This window comes from Garra rufa, chromosome 4 (assembly GCF_049309525.1).
Source record: "Garra rufa chromosome 4, GarRuf1.0, whole genome shotgun sequence".
Taxonomy (NCBI): Eukaryota; Metazoa; Chordata; class Actinopteri; order Cypriniformes; family Cyprinidae; genus Garra; species Garra rufa.
Window position 1 is genome coordinate 22,860,805 of NC_133364.1, and position 16,285 is coordinate 22,877,089.

At 40.2% G+C, this 16,285-nt stretch overlaps 1 protein-coding gene across 1 annotated transcript in view; it reads right to left on the reverse strand.

Annotated features, from left to right (window-relative positions):
- Positions 1-697: 697 nt before the first annotated feature.
- Positions 698-16,285, reverse strand: part of LOC141333215 (PRKC apoptosis WT1 regulator protein-like) — an 80,301-nt gene continuing 64,713 nt past the window's right edge. Inside the window, exons 4-6 of the mRNA XM_073838175.1 lie at positions 9,779-9,875; positions 7,930-8,034; positions 698-2,247 (exon numbers count right to left, since the gene is read on the reverse strand). Coding sequence (XP_073694276.1) covers positions 2,161-2,247; positions 7,930-8,034; positions 9,779-9,875 — 289 coding nt within the window. The 3' untranslated portion in view covers positions 698-2,160. The remainder of the gene's footprint in view (positions 2,248-7,929; positions 8,035-9,778; positions 9,876-16,285) is intronic.

The window sequence follows — 16,285 nt, forward strand, 5'->3', positions numbered from 1 at the left end:
TTTAGCTGTTTTGTTTACTAAATCAGCTGGTTTGAAGTGTTTTTTTTTTAACAAACTTGCCTGGTTTTACATGGTTTCAACTGTTTTGTTTTGTTTTTAGCTGGATTTAGCCACTTTTTAATCAAGTTAGCAACATGCTAGTAACTTGCTAATCGTGCTAGACAGTGGTGGATACCTGAAATTGATACTTGAGTAAAAGTAGAGATATCTTATCAGAAAACAGCTTTGGTAGAAGTTGAAGTCATTGTTTAGAATATTACTTGAGAAAAGTTTTAAAGTATGTGATATTTATTGTACTTGAGTATGAAAAGTATTTTTGAAATGTTAAACATACTGAAATATTGAAAGTCAAAGTACACGTAGATTGAAAATACACATTTTAGAATGGCTTGAATTTGAACAACATGCTAATCATACTATGTACTAAATGGTGTTAACAACATGCTATCAACTGTCATGTAATCTATCTTAACTTCCAAACTTAAAGCTTTTACAAGTGCTTTCAAACTTGAAAGTTTGTTGACAAACTTTACTGTTTATGATTATTATTATTATTATTCCGTACAGTGTAAGCCAGTGGTCACCAAAAGTGTTTGGTTAGCAACATTCTTAAAAATGTTCTTTTTGTGTTCTGCAGAAGAAAGTAGGCTAATTGAAATGATGACAGAATGAATAATTGAAATGATGACAGAATTCCTTTTGTCATTTGTACGTATTTAATGGTAAATAGGAATGGATGATTGATGTAACCAAATTGTTTGTTAAGGCCATTATTTGAGTATTTGAAAAGCATAGATATTGTGAGCAATTGTACATTTTCTTGACTGGTTTTAAGTGAGTTTTTCTTGATTACAAATAGAAAAGAAAAGTAATAGAAAAGTTACTGAACAGAAGAAATGTAATGAAAGATTTGTATTGACTTAACTTTATTCAATCTTCTGTACACGCATTGCATAAAGCAGCGGGATACAGATATCTGGCACCACGATACAGTCTAAAAAACAGCAAAAGAAAAGATACCCCCTCAAATAACTTTACAGAATACATTTCATTAGAACTGCGTGGATGTAGATAGGAACCCCAAAGCGGTGACCTTGCAATAGCAATTTAACGTAAAGTAATAAACGTCACATTGTTGTTTTCACGGGCTACGAGAGAGCGCGCGAACGCACTTAATAACGTCTCGGATCGAGTTACTTTGAAAACGCACAGCAGCGGCCTAGGCCACGTGCGGCGCTAACCGTACACGACGAACAGCTAAATGTATCGATAGCAAGAGTTTAAAGAAGTTGTAAACATATTGAACAGCGTGTAAAATGTAAAAATCAGACAATAACAGCTCATATCTATTACAGCGTCGGCAAGCTCCAAGCCAGAGACGAGCAAACGGCGTTACGCTCCGGAGGCCGAAACACGGAACGGGTCCCGGTACCGCCGAGCGCCGGGGAGGATCGGTTACCCGGTTAAAAAAAAAGAGGCCACAAATTTAGCTAAGTTTAGGCACTTTTTGAACTGAAGGGTAACAGAAGCGATGTGTAAAAATACAGAGTTTAAACGTAAAGGCAATCGAGGCCACTTTTAACCGACGGAGGAGTCCTTGAAGCCGAAATACGGTAAAAGCAGTCCTTTGGAAGCGTGGCAGAAACGGGCAGAATGAATCTACGGTCCCAGTACAGCAAAGATGTGCAATTGGAGCGGTGTGAAATTTGAGTGTAGAAACCCCTTTGAGCTAGTAGAACCCAAAAAAAAGAAAGGAAAAAAAGCTAAATTTGGTGCGGCACCACGTACATTCAAAGGCCTTTTCTCTTTTCGTCGTCCCGCGTAAGCTTTAACAGAGCAGTCGGCGCAGCCTATGTACATACACATTTACATTAAATAGAAGGCGAGTTCCTTTTGACATCCTCGGTTAAAGCGGGAGGCCTCGAGCAACACCGCGTGGGGCGGTCGGGTTCGACATCCAGAGGTTCGGGTTCTCAAAGCCTCCCCACGGTGCGTGCGCGTCCTCTTCCGGAAAGCGGCGTCAAGACAGACAGACACGTAAGACCAGAGCTGAACACGTAAAGGACAGAGCGGAGAGGCGGTGGCGCGGTTCGGCAAATCCCTCCGGCCGCCACAGCAAGACGCAGATTCCGCTCGGGCCGTCCTCGGGGTCGCGGGGTTCTACCTGGTGAGTTGGCCGACCACTTTGAGCAAGGTCTTGTTTTCCTGTTTGAGCTGCTCGTTCTCGTCTTCGATATCGTCCAGGTCCTGTAAAACATGGAAAAATGTACAGACAGTGTTAATGAGCGAATATAGTAGGCAAGTTTCCCAAAGCGTAACAAGTCCTCATGGATGAAATAGTCCGGGGCTCACACACATTAAGTAGCGTTCTCACAAAGCACAACGGTTGTCAGTCGATCGCAAACTTGATGCGAGGGTGTCGGAAAGCTGTATAAAACATGCGCCACGTCTGTAGAACTGAACGATAATAGGGCCTTGAAAACAGACATTGTAAAAGCAAAGTTTAGTAAGAAGTAGAATGTAAAATCATATACGTAATACTTGTTAAGTTACAGTTTGGAAAAAGATTATTTCTGGTACTCTGACAGGTTTGTTCAGTGCAGTTGTTTAGACTGAAGTAAATGAAACGTTTGTAGTTTGAAGATGATTTGTTGTTCAGACATTCCTCTTTAAATGAAAAGAAGTATAATGTATATGCAAAGCGAGCCACGTTTTGTTTTTTGACCAAGGAAAGTGTGTCCAGTTGAAGAATTGAAGCAATTTAATCCGGTATCTGTGGAATGGAACCATATAGGGTGTTAAAAATGAAGATGCCCAAAGGAAAGTTTGGCATTAAGATGTTTTTCCTACTTGTTGAGTTAGTGGCATGTGAACTTTGAATGGTTACCATTGGCATGTAATTAAACAAAGATTGCTAGTCAGCATATTTTATTAAGGCCAAAAAAAGAAGAAGCTAGCAACGTGCGTGAAAATGATGCTGCATTAAGATGCTTCTACATACAGTATGTTGTTTAATCCGGAGTGGTTTTGTAGAAGGTATTACTATGCGATCGCTAGTTGTGCAAATCAGCGTGCTTGTAAAAGAAGTTACGTACTGTAAATTGAGCAAGTTATTGCGGCGAGGGTAACGGCTTGTACTTTTTAGGCCTTTTCCGCTTGCACTGTAACGACGAAGGACAGTCGGCGGAATAACCGGCAGCACATGCTTAAAAGAGCTTAAAAAGAAAGGTGGAGAAGTTGCTTAACGGGAGGCCGCGTGTCCAACTACGAAGAACAGTACTTGTTTTTGTAGGCGAGACAGAAGAGAATAAACATAGCGATTGTCGTAATAGTAGCCAGGTGCGGTTTTTACAAGAAAACAACTAGCAGCTTTGTACACTTCCAGACAAGTAATTAATAGCGGCGCACAAAGAGCGCGTTTGAGGTACGTTCTTTGTTGTTGTGTGTTGTTAACGCTAGCGTGGTAGAGACACGGAGTAGATCGTCGAGGTCAATTGCATGTGAGCGGGGAAGATTTGAGCATACTGCACTGTACTTGAGAGTTGATCAGGCAAGTCCATGGCAGGCTCTCTGACAAGTAAAAAAAAAAAGCAGTGGTCACAGATAGCATATGACAGTAGCATGGCAGGGCCCAAGTAAAAAGCAAAGTTTTGATGTGTTGGGGCTGAGTGGTATATAAAGTTTGATGCAATATATTGATAGTTGTTATGTAAATGATATGAAATTGGCAAGCGAAATTGTATTGATATCTAGTAGTTTTAATATGAGTGCATGTGAATAATTGTAGAGGACACAGAGCGAGCTGCTGCGGGGAACGGGCAGGATCCAGTTTGTGTTAAATGTGAGACTTGCTTTCTATGAATGGATTTGAAGTTGTACAATGTAGTTAATGTGTAGTTTAAAGTGGTTTGTGCTGTTTGATGTGTGGGAAATGATGTTTTGTTTAATGTCCATCTGTTTTGCGACCACCTTATATGTGTCCCAGGAAGTTGGGATTGTTTTTCATCTATTTGTTTGTATTTTGTTTTTAATGTATGTGTTTAGTCCAGTGGTTCTCAATCCTGGTCCTGGGGGACCCCTGCTCTGCACATTTTGCATGTCTCCCTTATTTAACACACTGGATTGAGATCATCAGCTCGTTAGTGCAGTTCACGGATCTCTGTCTTAATGAGTTGATGATCTCAATCAGGTGTGTTAAATAAGGCATACATGCAAAATGTGCAGAGCAGGGGTCCCCCAGGACCAGGATTGAGAACCACCGGTTTAGTCCATTGCAGGGAGGAAAGAAGGCCAGACACACAAGGAGAAGGTTCGAGGGGTCTGTGCAAGTGCAGCGACGGTCCAGGCGAGCGTATTTGTTGGCGCGGGCCTCCGAAGCGGTGTTTGTGTTGGAAGCAAGCCAGAGAACAGACTGCAATGTCAAGACGAAGACAAGGGCTCACTGCAGAAAGCCTAAAAGTAGAGCTGTGTTTGAATGTAGACTGTGACGGAGAGTGTGAGACACTGCCCTGGCTGGACCGCTGAATAATCCTTGGAGTTTGGCAATGTTGCAAATGTGTGTCTAGTGAACAGTAAGCGCTAATAATGTGTAATGCATAGGTGTGACGCAACAAGACATTGTTGCATTGTAGTGTTTTGATGTGTGCTGTTGTGTATGTTCCACATTCTTACACAATGTATGAGAACAGATTTTGGATCTGTTTGATCTGTCAGAAGCACCCAAAGAAGCAATATGAGGCCCAAGAAGCCAATGAATTTTTTGTGGTGCAACTTTTATTTGATGCACATTATTCATAGTTATTACACAGTAGAAATGTGGCACCCTATTGGCAGGCCATCAAGCCCCGTCCAGCAAGCCAGCGGCCGATAGGGTGGCGTAGTAACGAGCGGACGATTGGAGTCAGGTTTGGAGCGGCGGCAGGAAGCGAGGTCACAAGCGTAGGCTTGACGCTATTGGTTGACGAGGCGACGGCAGCTGCGGTCCAAGCAGCAGGCAGAGTATGAAAGGCGTCATTTGTTCTGGAGCGGCAGCGTAAGCGGCAGCCCTAGAGCGGCAGTCCTCGTGCTCATCCCTCCTCGTGTGAAGACCGACGAGGGTAAAGACGTGTGACTCTGACTGTGCGACTCAGACGAGCAGACGAAGGCGGCAGGCGCGGGACACTCTGCTCTACTCACTCCAGCTTCGACGCTTCGAACACTTGCACTAACGCTCACCTTTCACCCTGTATGTAGACCAATGCTGGGATTGGGGCCTTATTACACACATTGCGTGGACTGGCCTTCTCCGTATACTTGCTTGCCACGATTGAGCAATCCATGCTACCTTTTCCCCACCACCTGCTTCTGCTTATTACTAGCCACAACATCCACGCTTCCAACAGGTACACCGCAACTACAAGAAACACTGCAATCATCAGGACTTCAGCTTAACCTGCTCTCACTTCACTACACATACTGACATGTTAACAACTGCCATATACCTCATTTACAACACAAGGCATGGAACACATTCACACAACACCAGCTTAGGACATCTCTAAGGCCTACTGCTCACATCTCAGTAACTCACATGATTACTAACCCTATGTCAACACTGTCACACAAAACACAACTCCTACTTGCACGCTTCATCAACAATAAAAACTATTCATTGTGCTACTACTTTGTTCCATGGTGACTCATCATTACCTTCACATAACACAAAGCTACATTTAAGGAACTTGCTTCCTAAATACACATGAACATGCCATTTCACATTTCTTTCAACACAATGCCTGTAAGTGTCCCATTGGGAGACAAAAACAATTACACTACTACAAATTGGCCTCGTAACACAGCTTCTAAAGTTCAACTGCATCATACTTGAAGCTACTACACTGCAGTCCCATTGCAAAAATACAACCCTTCATCGACTAGCACGACGACTTCAGCTCCAACCCCAAACACACCTTAACCAGCTAATCAGGATGTTCAGGGCAACCAGCATCACAGACAGGTGGCTTGGAGCAGGGTTCAAACTCAAGTCTGCAGGGCATTAGCTCTCCAGGAGCACAGTTGGACATCCCTAGCCAGCGCTTTCAAACTCTCACTCAAACTTCAGCTCTACTTCGCAATAACATGGAACACAGACGGTCTGCTTCTGCTGTGATGACTGCAAAAAATACACTCAAAAAATAAACACTTTCAATCCACAATGTTCATCAAATATTCAATGGGGCCCCAGTTCTACAGCGCTCCGCTCGTATAAACGCTAACGGCTGGGAATGCGCTGTGACACCTGCAAGCATTTATTACCCTAAAGCAAAGGACAATTGTACTCTTCTGCTAAGCTGTTAAGCGCCTTTACGATATGGACTTGATTGCTGCCGCATCACACGCTCATTTCATAAGCCTTTCTGTTTAGTAGCTGTCTACATCACATACGGCTGTTTGAGAAAGGCCAAGCTTTATGGAAAGCAAAACACCTGCAAACTCCACAGAGGACTCCAATATGCCTTAGTAAAGAGCGTGACAGCTTTCAGGATGAGTAATGGCCATTAACGCTGTAAACCGGCGTGAATAGAACGGCGTGCTCGTGTCACACGCACATGCTTTTAATTACGACTCTGCCTAACGGGATGCTCTGTGTGACAAATACAACTACTAAAGCGCCTCCGCTCCGTCGCTGGGTTAAACCGCAATGTTTTATGAGATCCACAGGTAACGCTCTTCAATAAGGTGTCATTTGATAAACGTTCATGTATTAACTAACGTCAAACAAACACAACTTGTCATTTTAATAATGCATTAGCTAATGCCCAAATTTCAACCAACATTCGTAAATGCTTCAAAAACACTGTTCATTCCTACTTCGTGTTCATTAATAAACCTCATTGTAAAGTGTTACCGATCCACTTCATTTTTACACCACATGCACCAATTGTTTAACCAAACTGTTTCTAATTAAAGCACCATCTGCTAATTCAACATTTAAACAACTCAAAACCAACATTTTGCAATATGCATTTGCTTTTCCTTGCCCTCAAAACACCACCACACCAAATATGTTTACCATTCTATCATTTGCGCAGTCAACAAAATGACTACTTCGTTATAAAATGGTGGAAATCTTCAACTAAATTTACACATGAAAATGCATGTTGCCTCTTTGGATAATGCGCCGTTTGGCACATTCCGTACCAATTTGCTGCTAGAAAAACCATACAACTGGTGCAAACTGCTGTCCCTCGACCAAGCAAAACACACTAATATTTCAAGTACCAGCTAGCTTTAAATCACAATTTATTGGGAAGGGGAAAAAAGGCTACTTCAGTCAAAACATTTAACACTTGCTTTGAAAGGTAACAAAAAAAAACATTTTGAAAAATACATTTTTAGATATATACCCTATTTTTACATCACTACTAACACAATGTTTGGCTTTTTACAAAACTAATTGGATTATAAATACAACAAATCTAATAAATCACACCAAAAACATTCTTTCAATTCTATTTCTTCTTCATTTAACTCTGAAATTTGTCAATTAACACAAATTTAAGACAAAAATTACAAAAACTTTCCAAACACAATATGACCATTAACTGCACAATTGCTACAAATGTCTACCTTGGATATTACACAATTTCTATACATACAACATTTGTGGAAAAACATATTTCACAATGTTTACAACATTTTGCACCAATTCAGTAAACACCTTCTTTTAACCAGTTTACTGGGAAAATGCTCTAGGAGCGTGTGCCAGCAGTCACGTCAATTGTCCCTTCTAATTAATCCACACATTTCCGTACACTAATAAAATGGCTATATGCAGTAGTTATCGAAGGGGAAAATTTAAATAACGCTTACTTCTAAACACCGCTTCTGGACACGTGCGCTTGTAAAATCGCTCGTTCGGGTGTTACGAGACCACAGTCCGCTTCTTACCCGGTTTAGCAGATCGATCTCCTCCTTCAGCTTGTTGATCAGCTCGTCCTTGTCTTGATGGGCTTTCAACATTCGACTGTTCTCCTGTCTCTCTGCGGCCAGCTCCTGTGAAAGTGCAGTTCCGTCAGATCCAAAAACTTTTACGCAATTACAATTGTACATAGCGTGTGCTGCTTTGCGTACTTTCGGACTTATGCGGTTGAGCTCAAAAATTGGCATACACCTTGCAGAATCTGCAAAATGTTCATTCAAAGAGGGATCATACAAAATGCATGTTTTTTTTTGTTTTTTTTTTTGTTTTTTCCCTTGCTGACCTCAAAAGACATTCACAACAGAAAATAATACACAAATTTATCAAAATGACCCCATTCAAAACTTCATTCTTAACACTGCGTTGTTACCTCAATGATCCACAGCTGTGGTGTTTTTGTTTAGTCAAACTTGTTCATGACTCCCTTGTTTGTCCTGAACGGTTAAACTGCCCGCTGTTCTTCGCAAAAATCCTTGTGACAGACTCATATGCAACTATTACAGAAGGTTCAAACACACACTGATGCTTCAAAAGGAAACACTGAGCATTAATACCTTATTAATATCTTATTCAGGTCAGTGCTACATCAAAAAAAAAACCATGCTTTTAGTATGATTCCTCTTATTTTACTCAAATCATTAACATTTAGCTGATTCTGCAAGGTGGATGTAAACTTATACTATATAGCACTGTTACAATCGACTGAACTCTTAGCATGCCAAATGATCAATGCCATGCATGGCAGGTTGCTGAATACTTAATACCAATTCATATGGAAATGTGGCTGATTGCCAATATAGTGGTCTTTTCCAAATGATTTTACACCTTGGTTTACATTAACACGCTACACGTCAATAGGCAACAGCGCATTTTTCCACTTGCTTGCTTATGTTTCTGCAGCGCTGTGCCATTTATTTGCTTTCAAATCCTGCTCAAAAATGAAATTCAGCATATGTGACCGTGGACCACAAAACCAGTTTTAAGCAGCAGGGGTATACAGTATTGGTAGCGATAACCAAATGTAATCATTTTTCTTTTATCCCAATACTCATTCGGATAGTAACTAAAGATAAGGTTGTATCAACATATTTTGCCAATTTCCCACCGTAAACATATCAAAACTGCATTTTGGATAAGTAATATGCATTGCTAACAACTTCATTTGGACAACATTAAAAGCCAATTTCTCAATATTTACATTTTTGCCATTCCACATTTTTCAACATTTCCATCTCAGCCATTTATCGTCCTATTCCAAATCGGATTTATTCAGCTTTCAGATGATGGACAAATCTCAATTTTAAAACATTGACCCTTATGACTGCTTTTGTGGTCCGTGGTCACGTGTGTTAAATATCACGCAAACTTGCCAAATTAGGGGTGGTTAGGATACGCTGTTTGTTTTTATTCAAAACAGACAAAGTCTGCGGTTCATGTTCCCTTCAGCTTTTCATTTCACAAAGGAGGTAACTGCTCAAATGTTTGTCCTCTTACACACCTATATGTAGGAGCATTTCAACATATGTTCCTACATCCTCTGAGACACATTAATATTTATGTCTGTTATGCAGGACTAGAAAGCAGCACCTCCATTGACTGACTACAACTGTTCCTGATAAGATAAAACAAACCGCATGGTCTTTATGCGTTGTGTCACTGTTCGGCTAATCTTCAAGCTTAACAGATATTCATCTTGCTATTAAAGCGTTCGCTGAACAAAAAGTTCACGTCGACTGTGCCGTTTGGGATGGGACGTATGTGAAAAGCTGGAGGCAGGACAGGTTGCTCTATCTAGATGGTAGACGCACAGAAACGTACCCTTTCTAGCTCCTCTATCCTCCTCTCCGTGGCCGTTGGGGCGGCGCCGCCGCCTTCCCTTCCGTGTCGATGGCGCTGTCTGTTTCCATCCTCGTCGCTGCACGCACACCAAAAACAACAACACATTTTGAGTACAAAACCAAAGAACTTGTTCAATTTTAGCTGGAACATCTAAATGAATGCATATTCCCTTCCTTTTAAACATGTCATATACAGAACACAACAAACTAAAAGGGGTCACGCTTATTAACGCTCAAATAATAGCATTTTCCAACAGTGTGCTCGGTTCGTGACTCACAGCCGACGGTACGGCGCGCCTCTAATGGAGACGCTTCTTAAAAGGGTAAATAAAAAAACAGGTGCACCCTTTTTCATTCTGTGTTCTGGTTACAAAAGATGCCTTGCTAAAACATCTTTTCACTATTTTTTTTTCTTTCAAATGAGACCTCAACCTTTTTCCAACATAATGGCTTGGAAAGTGCGTCATTTATTTCGTAGGACTGGAAATAAGAAAACTCAAGTAGTAAATTATCAGAGTATGAAAAACCCTTTTATGGCAGAGTACAAGGCATTAGAGCAATGCGCTTTCATTAGCGAGGAGAACAGACCTGCTCCTTACAGGACTGTGCTTTGGGACGCCACTGCGCAGCTAGTCAAAAAAACGGAGGGGGGGGGGGGTATCTGTCTTTTTACATTTGTTTCACGCTCTTCACTTAGGCCAGACGCTCTGGGAATATTCATGTGGAACTTATTTTAACCAGCTTTATTTCAGTAATTACATATGTGGAAGACTTGGAGAGGATTCCTTCATTATATTTCACTCGTTCGGCTGATAACCCCTTTCCGGGAATCAAATTATTGGACCTTTTTTGCGTTTCAGAGTGTTGTTCTGAGCGAGGCCTGTCTGTACATTCCACATAAGTGGGAAGAAAAGAACTGGCAACAAATCAAACAAATGCTTGCTTGCTTGCTTGCTTGTGTGTGTGTGTGTGTGTGTGTGTGTGTGTGTGTGTGTGTGTGTGTGTGTGTGTGTGTGGTCTTTTTTTTTTTTTTTTTTACACCTGCCCGAGGATTTGCAGATTTATGAACTCCCTACAATCTCCCTGCTCTCAGGAACTGTAGATAATGCTAAACATTTCATGCATCAAAAGTTAGATGCATTGCCTCAAACAACGGTGTGACTTTGGGGTGTCTGACTGAGGAAAGAATGTGTAAGTTAGAAACCTGAACCTTGGTGAACGCTTCCGATTGGTGATGTTGTCGGTACGGGAATGACAGGCCTTAAAGGGATAGTTCACCTAATAATAAATCATGGCCTTTAGAAGCAATTCAATGCATTTGTATAAGCAAAATATCCATATTTAAAACTTTAGAAACCTTCAAACTTAAAATGTCATACGCACGTTCGCAAGAGAGTAGCATTTCAGCAGATATTTCAGAGCGTACAGTAAGCTCCAGTGAGAATACATCCGCCGTCATCTACTGGAACGCCGCTGGCTCGTAAAGATTGTGGTTTCTAAAGTCTTAAATAGAAATATTTTTTCATACGCAAACGTATCCATTTGCTTTAGAAGACCTTTATTAACCCCCCAGAGCCATGTGGAGTACTTTTTAGGATTGAAGACTGGATGGATGAACTTTATTGGACTTCAGAAAATCAACAGCCATTGACTGTCATTATAAACCTGGAGGAGCTGATTGTATTTGCCTGAAAGAACAAAGTCATCTACACCTAGGAAAGTTTAAGGTCGAGTAAGGTTTTGGAAATGTTTGGTTTGATTAAAACCAACTCTGGTGCAATGCTCTGTTAGTGCGGTTCATTTGAGTAAGTACGAATGCTGCCATCCGAACCCTGGTGCGCAGCAAATAAACGGGCCGAGACTGCTACAAAGATGGCCCTCGGTCCGCTTCCAAACAAACTCTGGTGCAGTTCGGCTAAAATACGGATGCAATGTGAACCAAATAGTTCTAAACGAACCAAAAACAGGTAATTACAAAGATGTCACGCTACGCGACATGATTTCACAAAGGGGACAAGTGGTTTATTCAAAACAAAATGAGTACAGGGCAAATGTGGAGCAACAAGGAGGTAAAGTGCCTTTTATGAGCTCTTTGTGAGTTCGCAGGTAGTAAAAATAAAATCATATACACACAATGAGCGTGCATAGTCCGGCAGATGGCATTAGATGTATTTGACTTAAAGCACACTTTTTCCTTTTGTCTGGAGCGTCTTATAGTGCTTTGATTTTCTTTACACAAATTTCTACTTAAAGGAAAAGTTTGCTTCCAGAATGAACGTTTCCTGATCATTTACTAACCTAGATGTTCATGTCTCTTTCTTCAGTCAAAAATAAGTTTGATTTTTGTTTTTTGAAGTAAACATTCCAGGAATTTTCTACATAAAGTGGCCTTCAATGGTGGCCAATGGGTTGAAGGTCCCAGCTGAGGCATAAGTGTCTTATCTAGCAAAACATTCAGCCATTTTCTAAAAAACATACAAATTTACATACTTTTTACCCACAAATGCTCATCTTACACTAGCTCTTTGATGCGCGTGCGCATCTTCACACGTTACATAATCACGTTGGAAAAGTTACACGTGGTTGGTTCTTCATTTGTGCACTTCAGTTAAAAAAAAAGGTAGGGTAGGGCAAAAAAAAAAACATCTCATTGTTTCCATCAACTTCAAAATTATCCAACATTGTTGTTGTTTTACCTTTTTTTGGAAATGGTGTTTGACTTTCTTTGCACGCATACTTTGCAAACACTGGGTTGGTACTTCTGTTCACGTCGCACATGCCTGATCACGTAATGCGTGAGGTCAAGCTAGTGCAAGGCGTGCGTTTAGGGTTATACATTTGTTTTCTCTTAGAAAATGACCAATCATTTCATTAGATAACACCCTTATTCCTCGGCTGGGATTGTGTAGAGCCCTTTAAAGCTGCGCTGAAACTGCAGTTTTCACCTTCAACCTGTTGACCTCCATTAAAGTCCACTATATGGAGAAAAATCCTGGAATGTTTTCCTCAAAAACCTTCATTTCTTTTCCACTGAAGAAAGAAAAACATGAACTTTATCAGGACATTTTCATTCCGGGAAAGAACAACTTTTATAAGAGTTAAGTAAAGTCAGTTTTTTTTTTCTATTTTTTTGTATAGCACTTTCCACAATACACATTATTTATCAGTTACTGTAGTAGAAAATAACTCATTTTGTGGTAGAGTTCCACAAATCTTTCTTTTTTTTCCCTTTAGTCTTAATTATGTGTGGAATAAATAGATGTGCATTAAGCATAACTATTGCTTTTTTGCAGTTGAAAAGACAAAACAAGCTAAATGTGTTTCAAATTAAGTTTCATGTTGTTTTCAAGCGTGTTCTGATCTGCAGCCACTCTCCAGTTAAAAGATGACAGAGCCCTAGTCGAAACAACCTGCCATTTTACATTTCAAACATTTACATTTCACAGCCACCAAAAAAACTAAATTCACAAATGTTCTCAAAATTGCCGTGAAATCCGCTGTGAAAGTGACAAACGCAACACTGGCACCAGGCCTGGACTGACCGTAGGGCATACCGGGCAATGCCCGACGCACATTTTTGGGCTGGGGCTGTCAGTCATCATTTTTTTAAAAGTTTATTAGGCCAATTTATTTATTACCGCAACGGTAGAGTATCTGAGACACGAATCGCGGCCCATTGGTTGACCGTCTTAAAGGACATTGAGCTAGTCCAATGAAATCTCAGGCCACGCCCTGCCTCCCTCCTGGCCAGCCCTCATCTCCCCTTGAAAAAATCTGCTATTTAGAGTTCGACCGGAGTTTGAGATGAGTCCGTCTATAACAATGGATAAACCAAAAAAGAGCAAGGGGGTGCAGAGAAGCTGCGGGAGAAAAGACGCAAAAGCCTACAAGTGGAAGCAGCAAAATGTGCGAAAATCACACAAATGTTTGCAAAACATGTTGTACAAAATTAGTGCGCGAAAATAGAGCACTTTAAGTACATTAGGGAAGTGCACTAAGTGTACTTAAATTGTATTTTAGCACATTTTTTTTTTCACAATTTGTATATTCTTTTAATATATCATTGTTATACTTTAAATTAGTCATAAATATATTTATAAATGTTTAAAATTAGGGTTGAAGTGTACTTCTAGTTGTAACTAAATCTGTTTTTTAAAATACAGATATAGTATGTTAAAAGCACATTTTAGTTCAATTTCAGGGTGTCTCAAAATAGCACAGTTGAGTACACTTAGATGGTATTAAGTTTATCTTAACATATATTTAATACTATTTTTTAGTACAATAAGTACAAAATTAGTGTGCGAAAATAGAGCACTTTTAGTACATTACTGAAAAGTGTACTAAGTATACTTAAAGTGTATTTTAGTGCACTTTTTTTTAACCTGGGGGGACCTCAAGACAATAATGTTTTGTTAGAATTACCACACTCAAAATCAGTTTAAGTGTTAGTGCTAATAATGCATTCATATTAAGTGTACTTAAGTACAACTTTTGAGAAAATCTACTTCTACTACAATACATTACTAATATATTTTTTATATATTGACTTATTTTAAACTTAGGATTAGTATGTAAACAGTCTACTAAAAATCAACTAACGTTTGAAGCATTTAAAGCACACTTTTGAAAAACACACTAATAAAACTCTTTTGTATGTTTTTTCTGTAGTATACTTTATTTTAGTACACTAAACATTTATTTAAGTATTACTGGTATTTAGCATACTTTTTTCAAGTGTACTAAAGTCCTACTGAAGTATAAACATACTTTTAATTAGTATATTTATAGTGTATAAACATCACACTTTTATTTAACACAAAAAAATAAATGTACTAAAAATGTATTTGCGGGTATTTAAGTGTATTTTCATTGCATTTAAGTATATATTTTTTTTCACCTGGGGAGTGAAGGGAGGGACATTTATGTAGGGAAGACAGAGGGCTTTTTTGTGGTGTGGTGTGTATGTCACTCGTGCATTTGAGTGTTTGTCGACATTGAGCGCATATATCGTTTGATGTGTCATATGCCTCAGCATATTGTTTAAATAATCATGGTGGGCCGCTATGGCCAAAAATGCCAGGGCCGTTTTTTGGTCCCAGTCCAGCCCTGTCTGGCACCACTGAAATATCCTGCTCTGACTGAAACTCACCTCTCTCTTCTAAAGATTTGGACGCTTTCTACCCGCACACAGGCTGAAGGGGGGCTTTGCCCCCGTAACATCATCATCGACGCAGGTCTGGTTGGGTGACGATCGTTCGGGCGCCGAAAAACCATTTGCCGGCTCAAATGTTCTCCGCGGTTATTCCCAGAGCGTCTCTCTTTTGACAGACGGCCGTTCTAATCCTCCAGCTAATGAGGAGGTACGGCAAAGTGCTTCATCTAATGAGGATATTCAGGTCAAACGTACAGAATGGAGCCGATGTGCAACCGACCAGCCTAATGCTCATGGACCCAAACTATTTAGCTAAGACAAGCATCATTATTAATATTATTAACGCTCATTCTTGGGGTTAGAGATCTGAAGAAAACCGTAAGAGCAACTCCTCCCACAAATTTGTGTTCAGAACATGAACGTTATCTCAAATTGTGTGTCTTTGAAGCGATTAAACTTTCTTACTACATTATAATTATGGACCTGAGCCGTGTCCAGTGACCTTTCAGGTGTTTTTTTTTTTCTTTTTCTTCTTCTTGACGGCAAAGAAACCACCTATCAATGCTCTGGCGACAAATCTAGTGGCGACAAGTTATTTTCTTCAGAAAATGTGAAACACTAGTTTCAAATGCATTTGGTCCTGATATTTTTTTTAAAGATGACACACCTATTGTTATTCAACACTGAAGATGACAGAAAAAGTAGAAATAATAATAATAAAGGAAACCCTAAAGGAAAAGGTCCAGTAATGTGTTCAGATGAGGTATGTGATGTATTTTGCCAAGGCTCTATCAGCATAGAGTAGTCTGAATCTGATCGACTCGGAGAACGGAGCAGATGTCCAATCTGAATGTTCATGTCCTGGGAATGTAACAGCCACTCTGTTGCATTAGCCCCCTGTGGAGAGGAAACAGGAGGAGGCAGAGGTAATGATCTGCTCCTGGAAACCCGGCAGGGGGCTTTGTGTATATGAGAGAGAGAGAGAGAGAGAGAGAGAGAGAGAGGAGAGAGCGCGAGCAAAAGAGAGGGGAGGGCAGACGGAAGTCAACTCTAAACATGTTGGCCATACTAGCTGGCTGTGGATTTAATTCATTTTGTGTCCATTCCTCAAGAATAAACTTTTCATTAGTACCCATAGTACACTTATTTTACTTGTCTCCAAAACATTAAAGGGATAGTTGACCGTGAAATGACAATTCTGTCATTAATTTCTCACCCTCACGTCATTCCAAACCTGTAAGAACTTTGTTCGTCTTCGGAAAACACAAATTAAGAGATTTTTTTAAATAATATCCAAGAGCTTTCCAAACCTCCATAAAAAGCAACGCAACT